General features: G+C 35.5%; 2 protein-coding genes across 2 annotated transcripts in view; one reads left to right on the top strand and one right to left on the bottom strand.

The window, feature by feature from the left end:
* Positions 1-590: 590 nt before the first annotated feature.
* On the bottom strand, positions 591-5,087 carry LOC144434917 (sulfotransferase 1B1-like). The gene is made up of 6 exons (XM_078123439.1): positions 4,976-5,087; positions 3,134-3,397; positions 2,458-2,631; positions 1,715-1,815; positions 1,047-1,236; positions 591-732 (listed from the first exon to the last, which is right to left on the bottom strand). Exons 1-6 carry the CDS (start codon positions 5,085-5,087, stop codon positions 620-622), a joined length of 954 nt encoding a protein of 317 aa, XP_077979565.1. The 3' UTR covers positions 591-619.
* A 3,089-nt stretch (positions 5,088-8,176) lies between these two features.
* Positions 8,177-18,794, top strand: part of LOC144435234 (uncharacterized) — a 24,502-nt gene continuing 13,884 nt past the window's right edge. The window contains exons 1-12 of the mRNA XM_078123817.1: positions 8,177-8,416; positions 11,215-11,371; positions 11,643-11,821; positions 12,646-12,753; positions 13,440-13,548; positions 15,481-15,578; positions 16,102-16,274; positions 16,649-16,697; positions 17,246-17,524; positions 17,703-17,785; positions 18,084-18,245; positions 18,720-18,794. The exon at positions 18,720-18,794 is cut by the window's right edge and continues 37 nt beyond it. Of these exons, the coding sequence (XP_077979943.1) occupies positions 8,204-8,416; positions 11,215-11,371; positions 11,643-11,821; positions 12,646-12,753; positions 13,440-13,548; positions 15,481-15,578; positions 16,102-16,274; positions 16,649-16,697; positions 17,246-17,524; positions 17,703-17,785; positions 18,084-18,245; positions 18,720-18,794 (1,685 nt within the window). The 5' untranslated portion in view covers positions 8,177-8,203. The remainder of the gene's footprint in view (positions 8,417-11,214; positions 11,372-11,642; positions 11,822-12,645; positions 12,754-13,439; positions 13,549-15,480; positions 15,579-16,101; positions 16,275-16,648; positions 16,698-17,245; positions 17,525-17,702; positions 17,786-18,083; positions 18,246-18,719) is intronic.

Here is an 18,794-nt window from a genome sequence, read left to right on the forward strand (position 1 = left end):
CCTTGAAATCAAATGAATAGTTCACTAGAAAAATAACTATTGAAATACAAGACGTGAAAAGATAAGGATAAACAAGAAAGTTCACAATCAAAGTTAGTTTTGTGGCATATAATATATCTACTTAGTTTTGTGGCATACAATATGTATCTATTTAGTTTTCTCTTAGTACCAACATTATGTGATGACACAAGTATTGTAGATTTATATTCAAGTGGTGGGTTATAGAAATAGACACTGTGCGATGGTCCCTAACATGTAATGTATATGGATTTTGTTACTGGCCCGAGCCATGCCACGGGGTTTATGGATCGTTTTGGTTTTGTTCTTCTCAAGAATCATGCAACAGATTTACTTGCAACTTGACAGTCGGCATCAATAGAGTTTTTCTAAGTTTGTGATACTGTATTCCGTATCTTTGTATTCACCAATTTAGATTTATTAGCGATTCATGTATCTATTATGAATGATCATCCTATTTCACATGAATGTGATCAACATCTTTTTATATTATGAATACATCTCTGCTATTAATTTTTAACTCTAAGTTCTGTGTTATAATTATGAATTATGACATCACGAGAAAATGGCTCATATGAGAATCTCTAGTAATACGTAGGTCTTATAACTCAAATCTCATTTCTAAGTCGTTCTCTCCCAACCAACTGCGGTAGATATCATCAAATTGTTCATTCGAGGTCACAGTGAAATATTCCTTCCAACCTCCAACACCTCCTGAAATGGTACAGAAATACACGTTATGGCTGCACAAATATTTCGATAATATAACATGGTTATATCTATTTTGAATCATCGAAATGGATAGTAAAAAATTCTTGCCTTCTTGGACTTTTCAAAATTAAACGAAAAAGGAAATCACATGACGCCACATTGAAATGGTTTTATCAATGGATATTTTATTTGATCAGAAGATTGAGGAGAAGAGGATACGAGGTGATTTTTTATCGGCATCGGCACAATGTCAGTTTTCCGATTCTTGACCATACATCTTGTATTTTGAGGAGGAAAAAACGTCTCCTTTTACCAACCTTTCCTGACAAACGGTGAGTTTTTTTCGGGGTCAACCTTCACGAAGTTTATACAAAAGTCGCTTTTAGTCGCCATCTTGTTTTTCTTCATATTGCGAATATTGCAGTGTGTAGCAATTCTCTCTACTGCATCGTCCGTTAACTGGGCGTCAAGAAACTTGGCAATTTGACGAATACTTGATTTTAAGTCCTAAAGTTATAGAAAAATAGATGTTTTGAAAACAAGGAACATTTCAATCATATTTCTCCAGAATTGTATTGTTTAAATACAATTACACTAATTTACAATTCAAGTGAAATTTTGTCTCTATTTAATTTACATGAATGAAATACGGTACGGATGTACAATGATATTGATGAGAGTTAATATATATATTTCGTGGTGAATGTTTGGATACACGTAAAAAACGGTATAACACTTTTTACACATTCAATAATAACTGTTATGAAGGTTTGTATGCCATGTTGAAAACATGAAAAATGGAGTAAGGGCGAGAAATCTTTGAAGATGTGTTATTATCAAAATCAATTTACACGAAACATCAACAAGACATTGTGTTATTTTGGTACATTAGCTTTCACATGGTACAAGTAATGACAGTACATATGTCATAGGTGATCACATTGAATCCATTCCAAGAATTTACATAAAAGTTTTATCAACTCACTTCAACCATATCTTCGTATTTCAGGAACAGAATGTTTTGTTCATGGCGCTTTTTCCACCACGACAGTACGTGCTCTTGCCATCGACTGCCGTCATCTGAGAGAGAGAGAGAGAGAGAGAGAGAGAGAGAGAGAGAGAGAGAGAGAGAGAGAGAGAGAGAGAGAGAGAGAGAGAGAGAGAGAGAGAGAGAGAGAGAGAGAGAGAGAGAGAGAGAGAGTGGGAGACAGAGACAGACAGACAGACAGACAGACATACAGACAGACAGACAGACAGGCACAGACAGGCACAGACAGAGACAGACAGACATAGACAGAGGCAGGTACAGAGACAGAGACAGAAGGACAGAGACAGAGACAGAGACAGAGACAGAGACAGAGACAGAGACAGAGCTGAAACGTTCATAATTCTAAGTGCTTGAATGCATGTCGTGTTTGATTGGGCATACAATAAGAACCCGTGTAAGAGAAAGGAGGACTATTTGGTCTTTATTATAGAACTTCGTTTTAAATCACATGGTATGCACTAGTGACCCATATTGACTTCAATTTGCATACAATATACGGGCAATATTCGTTTTTTATTTTCCCTACTTCGCTTTAATTTTTCAAGTAGAAAAACATAGTAAAATCAAATAAAAATCCAAAATAAATACCAAATTCTCATCCATATGGCCACTTTAAATGAAATAGTTCTATGTAAATAGTTCTAAGATTAAGGCAAAATGAATGTCTAATATGATCTTACATATAAGAGGCTGGAGTCTGCCCCTAGTTTCCAGAAAATCCGGCAGAAATTCTCCAAAGTTAGTGTAAGGGGTGTTGCCGAGGCTCTGTCCGAACTCATCTTGGTTCAGCAGCATTTGGGTAAACCAATATGCAGACACCGCTACGTCTTTCGGATTGCGAGCACAATAGATAATCGAGGTGAAAAACAAACACGTGTAAATCAAGGTCATCGTTTGCATCATGCATATATTAGTATGCTCTTTAATTATACTAATTAATAAATTCATAAGTAAGAAATGCCAATTGGATGTATCATCATCATCGTCGTCGTCGTCGTCGTCGTCGCCGTCGTCAACATCATCATCATCATCATCATCATCATCATCATCATCATCATCATCATCATCATCATCATCTTGTGTACCAAGCTACATAGACTGAGAGAAAGTGATCACACAAACAAATACACACATGCACAGACATCACCATTACAAACCCTCACTTACAGAAGTTAAAGAAGTTAAAGATGAGTCCATATCCAAAGGTGAAATAGTTCAAATACAGAGAAATGGAAACATTTAGGTTGAGGTTTAATTGACACAAGTTATAGCTCACTACACTCATAGGATAACAACCTAACACTGACAGCTTCTTACTAATTAGTGAATAAGATTAAGGACAGTTTTACATACGTACTTTGGGTTTCTTTTCTTCAAGTTCTTTGGGTAGAAATTCTTGTCTCAAATGAGAATTCAATATTCTTGGCGACTGCATGTTCGTAACATTGAAGCCTTCCGGTACGCCTAACTTATGCTGAACGTCCAGAGTTGTCTTGTCATCATCGGCAGACAGAACGAATTCAAGGTAAGGGACTTTGACGTCTACTGGGACGTCCTTGAAGGCTTGGATGTCACCACAATTCAGAACAAGAGGAAGAATTTCCTTCAACCATGTTGTACCTGAATAATAATTGAACTAATACATCTCTACTAAGTCCCTGTCGTGAAATGTAAACGCTCATCTTACTTCCACATTTGTAAAAGAGTCTTAACTGGAAACCTCGGTGACTTTAGTACTCTCTACTAAGACCTGGCACAAAAATTACCGACCCTCTGCTTCCTCTGTTACAGGAATATGTGGTGATCAGAAATATCATTGAGCAAAAATAGTACTCCAATACTTACATGAAAAATGGTGACCCCCAAAAATAAAGAATCAAACAAAAACGAGCCCCCCCCCCCTGTAATTTGAGTTCCGTCCCTTATCAATAATGTTAACTCTTCTGATACAAATCTCGATGAATTGCTAAATATAGCATATTTCCAGATAATTGTTCAAACCTTTTTTGTGTGTATTTCGTGATTGTATAATTTATTTGAAGTGATGTCAACGCTGTAGCATTGCATCTAATGAATTTGGTCTAGTAATTTTATACCCGGAATAACAGCACCCATTGTACGTTATGGTCTATGCAATGAAGTGTGCCATCACAGAGAAGTGGTCGAAGTTACCATATAATGTAGCAATTTCATGTAGCTCATTTCTACTTGTAGCAGTTTTACGTTCGACACTTTTCTTGGTGGGACTGTCTTAAGTTAAACACATATTACGTTAGAGGATAGGGTAAAAATAAATTGAAATCAAATTTGAGTATGGCTTTAGTACTTGTCAGTTTATATTATAGTTATTTGTTCATTTTAATCTCTAAGCACTTGTTTGGTAGTCTGAGTTCTAACACTGGGTCCAGTTCCCTGTAAGGGAGCATGAAGGAAATCACACAGCGCCCTCTCTAACTATACATTAACACATATGTGATACTAATAAATATTGATATGATGTTGATGGAAAGTCTACCTATAAATGCATAAAATAGTTACTGTATTATTACGAATATAAGTACAAACCCTAACAGACTTTAAGTTTGGTGTCATTGAATTACTTAGCGTAAAATTATGATAAACATCATTAATTATGCAAAGAAGTCATATAATATGTTAATCATAGCCAGTATATTAATATGACATATGGTGTATATCCACCAAGCAAGATTAAGTTTTGGACAAGCATTGATGATATATCATCCCCGTCAAACCACTTGTCTCTTTACGGCGGTGCGTAACAAACGCCCCCTCACAGAGTATTATTTTTCGTTGCTCAGCTGTAAAATGTACATTCTTATTTGTGCGAACATAACCTAATAAGTAAAAAACCATTTATTTTGCAAGTTAGGCCCTTGTCGACAACAAATCCCAGGCAACAGATACCCCTAATCTCGGGCCCAATCTCTAGCATTACAAGAAAAATTTCGATTCTGATGCACCACCATTTTGGTATGTCGCCGGACAACCTTTCAGACACACCTTTTTCTTTCTTACATCTTGTTGTCATTTCGCTAGCTTTTTACATACACTAGTCTATCTGAACGCTCCCACAGCCACACAGAGATTATGTATTGAAGGCCACTATCCATTCCATTGTAGATCTTACAAATGATTCAACACTGCAATAAAAGTGTAATAACGTGTACATGTACATACCCGACTTCATGAAGGTTATTATGTAGATGTCATCTGACCTGACTTCAAAGTTCTTTATTTTGTCGAGGGAAAACCGAAAACCACTGTGTTTGATAGTCTCTGCATCCACCATGATTAGAAGGATTATAGAATTTGCAGTAAACGCCAATCTACTGCTGATCACCGAGTTAAACTATTTTCACCTGCAGAAGGTTCTACCCAGTAAGGCAGTTGTTCGTTGCATCGAGTAAGGCCAGGTCATGGGTCAAAGAGTCAAGGCATCAATAGCTGACCTTGGACTTTATACAGAGGAGTTGTGAAAATATCGAGCTTTCAGTCGTTCTCCATATCATGAATGAAAATAAACATATCTTCAGTTATTATCATATTTCCCTTATAACTATGCAACATTTTAAGTGGCTAATTAGTTATTTTATAGTCATAATGGGAATAGGAGTAAAGAGATAACTTTACCGCTAGAGGGCAGACTTTATTGAAAAGTTATACATTGATGAATATTCTTACTTCTTGACTAGGTTGAACACGGAGCTGATATACGTTGCAAGGATATCAACGATAGTACACCACTAATGAAAGCAGCATCAGGAGGGCATACTGACGTCATGTCTATTTTACTTGAAACTGCAGTTAGTGATTGATAGACAATATGAATATTTCTTGTAGATTATATTATATATGCATTGATTTTATCGGAATCAGATCTCCTTAAACTTTTGAAATTGGTCCTCGTGCCAGTGGCAAATATCTAAATTCAGCCATAAGATATCCTGCTAACACACACACACACACACACACACACACACACACACACACACACACACACACACAAACACACACACACGCGCGCGCGCGCGCACGCACGCACGCACGCACGCACGCACGCAAACAAACAAACAAACAAACAAACAAACAAACAAACAAACAAACAACAATTACAATCACGCAAAACAAGTAGATAAATCACTATATGTGTGAGTTGAACTTTTGTATATAAACGACTTTTCATTGTACGTGATTTATGCCATGTCAACGAACTCTTTGTTGTGTATCACTCTGTCGTGACTTCGATACAAGTGACCACCAATCAGTTTACTCTCCAGGACATAATTGAAGTCAGTTAATAGTCTAGATTTTGTTTACATTTATTTATCCACGTTAACACGGCAACTTTGTATCTATGACTAATGTGAGGACACGGAGTGCATGTTGTATAAGAATTTAAATGTTATGCTGTCAGACAGAACTTACGCTCGCTCAACAACGAAAGCTGTTACATGCTACGAATGTAAGGTAAGTTTTGAAAGTCAAAGTCACCATTTTTTTGGTGTCTTGATAAGCGAAGCCCTTAATATTTTTTAGATGTGTTGATTTCAAGCCATACGATTTAGTGTTCTTTTTTGTTGATTAAATTGGTCTACTACGATGTTTATATCAATACATGTCGATGGCACTCAAAATGGTCTCCCAGCGTTACTCGCACAGTTGATTGCACCATCGAGGTAGGAAGTGGGACTCCTCCATGATTGCATAATACTGTTTTCCTTGACATGTATATTGTTAGTGGAAGAACACTAAATCATATTATCGAATTGTTTATCTATTAGTCATATCTGGTAAATACCAGTCATTGAAGAGAAGGTAAGTACTATAAAGTAGAATACAACCAGTAACTGTCAATATTCTCAATTAGCCTGGAATCCATGAGGATATTAAATGTTTTGATGGGAAAACTAAAATTTAAAATCCCCATTCACATAGATTCCAGGCTAACCAGTAGTAAACGATAAACTGCATACGAGATTATATATGTTGTATAACGGGAACATAGACTTTATTTTGTCAAAGCTATGAGTTTGGCGTCACGCCCTCACTCAAAGCCAAAACCAGGTGAGAGATGCTTACCTGTCCAAGGTCAAGACCGAAGTGTCTAACCTCCGGCGCTTTGGTCGATACAATAATTAAATTACATTCGCAATAAACTTTCGGAGTCACGGATACTAGATGAGCGTTCTCGAATTACAATCGGTCATGCATAATTATGAGCATCATGAACAATGTAACATAACAATGGAATAAATAGTGTCTAATGATTCATTGCGATTTACATCATGTATTGCATCCACACTTGCAGAGGGTGGAACATTGTGTTCAGAGCAAGAAATAATACAACGGTCGAGTAAAAACAATGAAAGACAATAATAGGGTCAGTAAATAGCCTACATCATCTATGATATTGTTTTCATCCGTGATTAAAAAGAAAAAATATATAAAAGCTGAAGAAAAGTTAGCTATCGTTTCTAGTGTCCTAATTGCATATATTATCTTTTGCCTATAAGGCATCATAAGCTTATCTTCACGACTAGAAACAATTGCGAGGTAAATCACTAAAATTTGATAAATATCAAGGTCATAAATGTCATCGTAAAGTTATTACAAGTTTTCTCTTTTTAAAAAAAGAATAACACAAACACGTTCTTTAAATTTCTTATTACGTGCGATGTCGGCTTCAATAGAGACGAACATATACAGATGAACACCAAATGAATGTTTGATTTGATTTCAACAGTGCGCATGTCAAGGAAAGTCATCGATAAATTCAACAAGTGAAAGCCGCTACACTCATAAATATTCATAAGTTGACCGGCTTGCTTTCAGTAACGCACATATTATTAACAGCATATGTTGGAATGACACATCCAAAAATGTAACGCATGAACCAACCTAATAACGGGTAGTATACAGTTACTTAACGGAGCTATGGATTGGCAATGAACTTATCCTACCGTAACCTATCATTGTCGTAAAACACACCTCTACAACACGGCATTCCTCAATCAAGTTTGTAAGAGCCGAAACATACAGGTAAGGTATGTATGTACGTGTACAGTGGACACATGTCGTCGCCGTTTTACAGAATATTTTGACATAATAGCTCTCAACCGTTATATTAAGTCTAATACCAACTATCCCAGCTTGTTTATATCACAATTGTTGGGCTTAACACTATGATTTTATACAAACATACTATTAACTAGTCGACTGAAATGTACATAAACATTGAGGCCGTCCCGAATGTAGCGGTTGTGTTCTATAGGTATTGTTTTGTATTGTTATTGAAACGTGCGTCTTTTTATTACTTGATACCGTTAGTGCAGGGCTTCCATTGATTGTGTAAGCTGATAAGACGTCTGTCCTTCGAGGAGTTGGTATTAGCTCAGAACAAACGATATGGCCGAAACTGACTTGAACAAAACGAGCGATCCGCTCACGACGGTGAACGGGAACGGGAATGGACAAGCCAAAAAGAAGCCCACACAAGTTAAAAAGTCCAGTAGATCGTCTCGAGGGAGGGCAGCTAATCAGTTAAAAAACTTGGTCCTTGGAATGGAGACAACGATACCTGATATGGACGAAGATGATGAAGATCTATCAATATGGCAGGTATGATGAAATATTTGCGATTATTATTAATATCAGAATACAGTGTGCCATGTTTCATTCATTTTTATAACAATACCCATTGTCATTTACGATTATATGGTCATTTTGTGTAGTGGCATATGTATTCCATTTCACAAAATGCAAATTTGAATCGGTTTGTTTAATTTGCACAATATGCAGCACTGTATTATAGTCATCATACGTTCGATTTACTTTAATAATTCTATGGAAACAAATATTTTTTCAGACAATTTACAAATGCATAAAATATTACCTTCATGATGACTATATCACTTAGATAAATAAATAACCATTCGTCAAAATAAATTTGATGACTCGTGGAAATCATTATTATACGTGGAACGTTGTTATTTAGTATTAATTACACTGTTACGTAATTATAGAGAATACGCCTAATTTTGGTTTTGTAAAATAATTGCATAATAACGTGACGAATAAAAGGCCCATTTTAAAAATTATTCTATAATAATGATACAGAGAAGAAATGAACAGCTATGATAGGGAAATTAAAAAAAGTCCATCAACTAAAATATCAGGTTTGAGTTCTACTAATAGCAAGATATAGCTAACCGTTTTTTGTTAATTAAAATACAACGAATCTCTTTTAATCTACGGCATACATTGCTCCCCACGACGTATACATTCTGCTTGTGCCCCTCTATTTCAAGTTCTCGCTAAAAAAAAAAGTGTCATGCATGTCCACGAACAATTCAATAAAATGTTGATGGCGGTGTTACAAAGGTTCAACACTATGTTTTACCTTAACACTTTAATAATAATAATTATGAATTTATTATTAGTTTCCTCGATGATCTATCATGATGACAAATTACCATAAACGACACAATAAGGTACCAATGACAAATCACACAGATGGTGTAACGATATTGTCTTAATAATATATATAGAATAAGAATTGAACTAAATAACAACTAAAAACGAGTTATTATCCACTTGTATTACTCTTCATCGCTTATTTTTGTTGCACTTTTTTTGTTCTATTGGTGGTGATGCAGGTTACATTATTACCAGAAATATTATGTGATTTTTTTCTCAAATATCGTAAAAGGTCATTTTTATCAAATGTAAATTGCAGACTGCAATTGACATGTAGTTTGTGAATACACATAATAACATGTTTTATTCATACATGTGAATAGAAAAAAAGCAAACATATTGTATGTATATTTGAGTGAAATATTATATTTATGCAATATTTGGTGCAGACACAGACAGCACTGTGTTGACACCAAGGTTATTAATAATGCATAGGGCACAGATGATGGCGATTTAACAGTCAATAATACAATTCCAACACGAATACAGTCTAATTGTGAGACTTTTGTGCAGATGTCATCACATTTTCATGATCCATCCATAATGAAATCTTGTTTTCTATAACTTCTTTGATCTTTGTACATATTTTGGTCTTTTCATACTGAAATCGTCATTCAAAAAATAACATTTGTTATTTCAATGGGATTTGATTGCAAAGTTCTTTGCATTGAAGAGATTTAAGTCTGGATAAGTTAGATAACTGAAGACTCGTCTTTTCAACAGTAGTAATTAGTAACCCCGTGTTTCCTTCATTTAACCATAGACATTGGAGAAGAAATTCTTCTCCACCGTGACTGTCTGTGATTTAACTCAAACCACCGTTTAGTTACTATTGAATTGGGATTATTAAGAACACATAACCCAACTATACTAGGATAGTAGCTGTAAATGTTGTCACTACTTGTGTTCACTGATATAGTTGGTAAATAGTAGCAACCTTGTTACGTTCATATAGAGTATGTGGTATATCACCCAAATACCCGTGAGCTCTACAGACACCCAGCACATAATTAACGTATGTTTGTTTAGGTGTGCTTTATTGGTGCAGAAATAATGTTAATTCTGTTACTCGAAAATATTATCGCAAGTGCGGATGGTCACCTAACGAAATGTTAATAGAGTGCTCGAATTAGTACCATTTTAGAAGGAGTTTTATTTAAACAGTATTTCGGACGGATTAAACTGGTGGCCGGTTTGTCAAGACAAAAATATGGTTGTATTGTCCTTTACCCCTCCACCACCTTCTTCCTATTCATCAATTTTGGGGATAGTCTTTGCAATTTTTGCAAAGTCATCAAAGATTCGAAGTTGTGACACCTCTCATTATTTAAAACAACGATTTGTGTATACATGTACTCGATAGAAGTAAATAACGGTAGGTAGCAAAGTAAATATAGGTATATATAAATCCGATTCTCACGTACCATAATATTTTCAATAAATTCTATATTTCGCAAGTTAGTTCAACGAAACAGCCGCTCGTTTATTTACCAACTTATACTTTGTATATTGCATGCATGTGGGTTGCTAAGATCAAAAGGGTATAGTCTGTAAATGTATGGTTCGAGGTGCCTATATTTGTTTCATGTTAAAATATCACATATTATACTAACTATTGGACATAGTGAATCATAGTTAGAAACAGGTAGAACTATAACCAAGTATTTTGGTATGACATCAAATGGAATTATGACACTATTTTGGGGTACCAAAATATTAGAAAAGAACCACAGTCTCGAAAACCAAGCATGTTGGTGTCTACCCATCATCTTTATCATCTTGTGTCCATAACTATATGCACCATACATTATTGTGTTGTGCATTAAATGTATATTTTGTACATCGGTTTCAGCTAAAAAAAAACTATCCTTAGTTACAGACCATGCAAGTTTAAAGGAGATACAACTTTCACATAAAAAAAATCTGTATACCTATTACAGGCTGCCATGTTGGGGCGAGACGATATATGTAGAATATGGCTTGAACGTGACCGACAGTTGGTCAACAAATACGACGCAATCGGTGCTGTACCAATACACTATGCTGTCCGATTTAACCACAAAGCCGTCGTCAAAGAACTGTTAAGTTATGGAGCAGGTATGTATCCAAATTGGATAAAAGCCAAAAACGACGTATTGAATTGAACACTATATAAAGTAAAGATTAAACAATTAACGTCTTTCATCACTCAACCATGACGTCTTTTGTGTTAGTTGTTCTATGTGAAACCTTACTTTATTCTAGGTGAAACCTTGTTTTACTTTACTATTCACGGTGATCTTTGCAGGAAGAGGACGAGTACTAGTATCTCCGCTAACCCATTTCAAAAAATGTAGGATAATTAACATGTTCCCAATAAACTTTTCAGATCCCAATGTTCGAGTAGCCGAATACAAGTTGTCGTCCCTTCATATGGCAGCTAGACGTAATTTTAGCAATATTTTGAGACGGTTACTGTCAAACGGTGCTGACGTGAATTTGAAGGATTATAATGGAGCTGTACCTCTACATTACAGTGCTAGATACGGACACCATGAGATAACTGAGGTAATGAAAGTAATTCACCTACATGTATGTATGCCTTGTAGCGAAATAGCACCACGATCCCTTTCAGTATTTTGATTGTTAGGTGGATGGGCAATCGGTTGGTTGGAAGATTGGTTGTGGTTGGGTGATTGGTTGGTTGGTTGGATGATTACTAGATTGGTTGGTTGGTTGCGTAGATGATTGGTTGTTGGTTTGTTGGTTATTTAGTCAACTTGGTAGATAGGTTAGTTGGTTGGTTGGTTGGTAGATAGGTTGGTTGGTTGGTTGGTTGGTTGTGTGAGTGAGTGATTGTTATGGTTGGTTGGTAGTTTGGTTGGTTGGTCGACTTGGTAAGTAAGTAGGTAGGTAGGTAGGTAGGTTGGTTGGTTGGTTGGTTGGTTGGTTGGTTGGTTGGTTGGTTGGTTGGTTGCGTAAATGATTGGTTGTTGGTTTGTTGGTTATTTAGTCAACTTGATAGATAGATAGGTTGGTTGGTTGGTTGGTTGGTTGGTTGGTTGGTTGGTTGTGTGAGTGATTGATTGTTGGTTAGTTGGTAGTTTGGTTGGTCGATTTGGTAGGTAGGTAGGTAGGTAGGTAGGTAGGTAGGTAGGTTGGTTAGTTGGTTGGTTGGTTGGTTGGTTGGTTGGTTGGTTGATTGATTGGATTAATAATTTGTTGGTTGGTTCACATGTACAAGGAGCGGTTAACACTGATATAGACTTATCGACTTGGGAGGTAATAGTCTCTATATCAACCCAAATTTATTTTAAGCAAGTTGAAAATCTCATCACATTGATAATATATTGAATCATTATCGACCCTTGCGCATGATTCTGTTTCCATAGATACTGTTACGTCACGATCGTTCTGACGTGAATGTTCAAGATGGGGACAAGATGTCACCTCTGCACCACGCAGCCACATATGGTAACGTCCCAATGTGTGAATTACTGGTACGTTTGTCTGTGACACACATATCAAAATCTCCCAAATGGCAACATACATTGTAAACTGCATTTATGTCAAAAGCAATATAATAATATTAGTCTATATGTTGTCTATAAAGAAAGCGTAAATATACATAATATATGCATTTGAGTGAAGCTATAATAATTGTGTATAATCATTTTTTTATCCTCTGAGTTATATTTTCCTACTACACCCGTAATGAAATTAGGTGTTGCATTTTTGTGTTGGATTCGTATATGGATTTAATTAGGCATATAAGCTTACGTTATTTTTTCATATTTTTAAAAGCTTGGTCCATAACTGTAAAAAAAAAAGTGTACAAATAATGAAAGCATGGGTGATGTTTTTAAAACTGGTTATAACATCAAGTGCTCCTTAAAACAAAACAAAGTTACTGGGTTTAAACTGCATCTCTTCTCGATCGTCACATCTCTCTCTCTCTCTCTCTCTCTCTCTCTCTCTCTCTCTCTCTCTCTCTCTCTCTCTCTCTCTCTCTCTCTCTCTCTCTCTCTCTCTCTCTCTCTCTCTCTCTCTTGAACTTGAACTTGAACTTGAACTTGAACTTGAACTTGAACTTTTGCGTATACGCACGGATTTTATGAATAGGGTGAACTTTTGGAAATTGCCCATTTGGTATGTGAATACCCATAGTCCTTATCTATCGTTGCAGTTAAAATATGGAGCCGATTTAAGAGCCAAAGAAATCAACGATATCACACCCTTGATGTTTGCATCGATAAGAGGAAACATGGAAACCATGAAATTCATTATTGAAGCGGGTAAGTCACTTTTAATGTATAGACTTACATACATACATACATACATACATACATACATACATACATACATACATACATACATACATACATACATACATACATACATACTTACTTACATACACACATACATACACACACATACATACATACATACATACATACATACATACACATACACAGAGTCAGTCAGTCAGTCACTTTAGTTATTTTAATCAGTCAGAGCCTACCTAAACACATCACCTGGAATGATAATCGCCGAAGGTATTAATAATAGTAAATTAGAGATAGTATCATATATTTACACCATGTTGTAGATTGTAAAATCTATTGATATCAGTGAATTTTAAGTGCTGGAAACCATCGGGGAGTATGTATCGAGGTTCACAGATTGCAATATGTCAAAAACACCCATAACAATATCGGAATATATGCACCAACTAATTATGACATAACCAAATATAGACATACGGGCGATTAAGTTTGCATATTTGAAAGGTACTCACAGTATTGTACTTACTGAAGTATTACTTACTAAAGCATTGTACTGGGGGGGGGGAGGGGTTATTTGATTGTACACAAAACATCACAAGTTGTGAAAAACAGGATTAACCACCACATACAATTAACCGAACTCAAACTTAAAATAACTCAAAAACGATCGGTTGACGTAATTTATGATACGTATAAAAAATGTTTAGGAAATCTCTTCTATGCGATCAAATATTCTAAAAACAAAAGCCAGGAGACGGTTGTAATGTTATAGATGACAAGCATCGAGATTAACATTATACTGGAATGTGAGTATTTTTATTTGAGTTCATAGCTTATAAACTCAGCTTGTGTCTGATTATGAATTCATTTTGAAAATTGTTTTGTTCTCCTATTGATTCAATGTCCACCACCTGGTACAATTAAGCTACTCTTTACCATATGTGTCCACGTAAGGGTGATCTATTACGGGAAATATTTCATGGTGATAATCGCTTCTGATGAACTGTTAACACTGAAATCTAAGCATTAGCTGTTTGTCATCGTTACATAGAATTACAGAGCATTACTCCGCACAGCTGTAGACAAAACCTCACGTTTATAATGTTCGTCAAAACTGATTATTTTATTTTGTTTTCCTCTAACTTTTTAGCGCACCTCAACTGAATATAAGACTTGCTTTTAAAGAATTCGAAAACGTTTATCAATTCAATAATGCAATCATTTTAGTATGATAACATCATAACAAATTATTTCCCCGCCAAAATTAGGTTAACTTCGTAAACGTGTGTTTTGTAACTTTTTAGCATGATACCCAATCTTGGTTTTAGAGTGAATTCAGATAGTTAACTCTACCAATTCAACCACGTACAAAATTTGATGTAGCAGTGCACCCTTTCACAAAATAAACTGGCATAAGATCTCTGGGTATATTTTGAGTAATATACACGATAGCTGTACTAGAGTTCCCTTTACATTGACCCAGAAAGCACTCTTTCTGTATAACTGGTATATGTTCACATTTATAATCCACTGTAGTAATTTCCAATCTTGATAATGTTAGCAGTGGAGGAGTGGCTCATAATCCCTATGGCAATTACCTATGAATAGAAAATAAAACAAAGCTGTAGGAGATTATGCAATAGCATTAATAAATAAATAAATAAATAAATAAATAAATAAATAAATAAATAAATAAATAAATAAATAAATAAATAAATAAATAAATAAATAAATAAAAGCAATAATGACTAAAAGACATTTCGTAGAATGATGTCATTAATCAACAGTTCTTAAATTTCGTTCTCCTATAAATATGTTCAAAGGGTTGAACTCATACCCGTGCCTCTTCGTGGTATAAAACGCAGTATTAATTTTGAAATAGGAGTACTTTATTTGTCAAAATTTGATTATTCCATGATTATATGCATTATTCGCCTACAGGTAAAACTATGCACATTGCTTCTGACATATTCATGGAAGATGTTGATGACGAAGGGAGTAATGCTTTACATCTAGCAATCGTGCGCAGTCACACAGAAGTATGTACAATGTATATTGCCTTGAATATCTTCATCTATCATCCAGTTATATTTTCTTACCCTGTAATAGTCCTAAACACTGCCTTACCTTGTAGAATATGTAACATGTTGTTGTAAGCAGAAACGGGGTTGTAAGAGTAAGCCTTACGAGTTTCTACACTTTTCATCATAAAGCACACTTGGTATATTTATAGTTCATCTTGTGATTTAGAAGTTTACTATAAACACTATGAGCATTAGTTATGACGTCACTATGACTCGTATTGCAAGCAGACAAGTCTGATTGAAGCATTTCATTTCGAAATAAATTTAAAATGATAATTTTGACGTTTCAATATTAGATAAAATGAATGCAAACTCGTATCAGATTCCAATTAAAGTGTATTCCTCATTTAATTTACTTGATTACAAGCAATTTACGTTTTCAAATTTGGCTTCTTTTATAAATGATACTACTACTTTTTGTTTTAAATAAAGTTGCTTAAATTTTAAGTGTTCTAAAACGTCATATTTCTCTCTACAGACAGCCATATTTTGTCTCGATGAGGGCGCTGACGTCAACTCAAAGAAATTCAACGGTCACACTCCTCTGCACATAGCCGCCATCACGGGTAATGCTGATCTTGCAAAACTGCTAATCGAAAGAGGGGCAAAGGTCAATGCCAAAGACGACGAACAAATGACTCCATTACATAGGTGAGTATGGTAACCCCCACCTCCACAAAAATCATACTACTGATCCCCACCCCACCCGCATTCCCCCCCCCCCAATCCCACCCCAAACAAGGAAAACTTACTACAGAAAGCTGGCAATGTTCCAAATAACCATACTTTTGTTTAGGAGCCAGAGTAAGAGAAGTTACCTCCACGATAGAAAAATCATCGTTCAGTTTTATAAGAAACTTTAAAATGATAGCCCACTAGCTTCCCCTCCCCGATGCATCTTTGATGATCTTTGATTTCAGCCGAAGAATTTGATTTGGTGACTTTACATGCAACTTTTCTTAGTGTGTGTCTCAGTTATATACTAAATACACAGAACTATTCACCAATAATTTCTCATTTTACAGAGCTTCGTTGTACAGTCGTATGGATGTAATGAAGCTATTGGTTGGACGTGTAAGTATACATCCATTACTTATGTTTCCATCGTATGAAATGATGAAACTCGACTGACTTTTGGAAATGTGATAATTTCCTATGTATTCAGTAATATTAACCCATAGTATCCTAGAGTCGCCAGGGTCTTTGAGACGCTGGTATGGTATGGTATATAAAGAACAATGGAGCAACTAGCGTACTATATACTGTTTTTGAACTGTTTAGGGTTGACATATAAACCTAGGAATACTATCTCTCTTTAAGTATAGACCCTAAGTCTATGATTTAACTAAAACTTAGAAGGCTGCTTATTTTTGCATCATATATGAAATGCGTTGAACTTCCTTAAAACATAAATGACGATACCAACTCCAACATGCAACATGCATTTTGAATCAAAGCAAACACTGTCCAAATGAAGAGCTACCAAATTCCTTATTGACTCAAGCAAATGAATCAAGGCCAGGCTCCATCATGAAGTATATATTTTGTACTGCCTGCAAAGATAATCGTAAATTCAACGCACTTGATTTACGGATTTATTTTTGGGGTTTGCTCATCAACAGGACGCCTTCCTTGAGACTAAAGACTTGGAAATGTTTACACCACTCTTAGCTGCTTCTTGGAAAGGACAAACAGTTGCCGCTAAATTCCTAATAGACGCTGGTGCATCAATTACTGTGACGGACAGAGAAAGCAAAAGTTGCCTACATTGGGCTGTAGAGGGGGACTATTTCAACTTTGCTGTCATGTTATTGGAGAATGGATGCAACGCGCTGTTGGACGAAAAGGACAAGAAAGACCAAACACCTATGCACTATGCAGCAGAGTCAGGAAATGCAAAGGTGAGAGGTCATATCATTTACTTTCATGAAAAAGGAAAAGTGTTTTAGGGAAGGTGAAACGGGTAAAGTGTCAAACATTTCATAAATCATACAAGCATTAAATTCAGTTTTTATTTATTAACATTATAAATCTAACAATTATCGCTGACTATTGAAAATGTCTGTTTAATTTTTTCAGATTCTGAACTTTCTGATAGAGAAAGGTGCAAAAGTGGATGAAAAAGACATCGAAGAACAACTGCCCTTGCACGTTGCTTCGGAGTAAGTATTAATTTTGCTGAATGAAAAGAAAAGCTATGCATGCTAAATATCAGTTTCACTATTCATGCCAAGCCTGTGAAAACGATCAATTCTAAATGCTCGTAGTAATTAGCGACTACCAGAGAATCATCTTTTTATCGACGTTTTTAAATTTCGCCTTACATTCCATATTATCACATACATGATTGTATATATTTTTGAGACATCTTTTAATCTTAAACTTTTGCCACGTGTTATTTGCTGTGTAATACGACTACAAAACACTGTATACATTTGATGGTGGTTCTCTTCCTAATAGGAATGGGCGTCTTGAGTGTCTCTTAGCCCTTGCTAAAGCTTGCCCTACGAGAATAAATGATGACGATGCTGATGGTTGTACACCGTTACTATTGGCTAGTGCCGCGGGACACGAAAAAGTAGTGTTACATTTGTTGAAGGTCGGCGCAGATATAGCTAGCAGGTACGGTATGTTGTTTTATCGGCTTCACACAACTAGATGGCCGTGTGAGAAAAGGGCCAAAGAATAATCATCAATTTGTGAAAATAGTGAAAAGTCGTGTGTCAAGAACTTTTACTGGTCTCAAAACGTACAGTGCTCTCCTCTATATTTACAATCTAAAGTTCTCCGTATGGGAAATTTTAAGAATCTGTCCATGCACTTCGCATGTAAACAGTTGTCATGTGATTTTATATAATACATGTACATACTTTACAATGTAACTGCTAAATTTGCCGTCTCGGAGTACTTTTAAGATATCCCATATTTAAAGGTCGCATGAAATGTAATATGGAACTTAGCAGCAAAAGTTATCAAGTTTTCGATTCGTCACATCAACAAGTGCAGATTTTGTCATAAAACACGTGGTTCTCATTATTATAATTAGTATAATGTTGATGTCTTCACAGTTATCATTCTTAATTCCTTACAATTCAGAGACGAAAACAGACGAACTGGTCTAGCCATTGCTGCCAAAGAAGGAAACTTAGATGCTGTGAAAATTTTGGTTAA

The sequence above is a fragment of the Glandiceps talaboti genome, chromosome 5, assembly GCF_964340395.1.
Source record: "Glandiceps talaboti chromosome 5, keGlaTala1.1, whole genome shotgun sequence".
In the NCBI taxonomy this organism is placed as follows: Eukaryota; Metazoa; Hemichordata; class Enteropneusta; family Spengelidae; genus Glandiceps; species Glandiceps talaboti.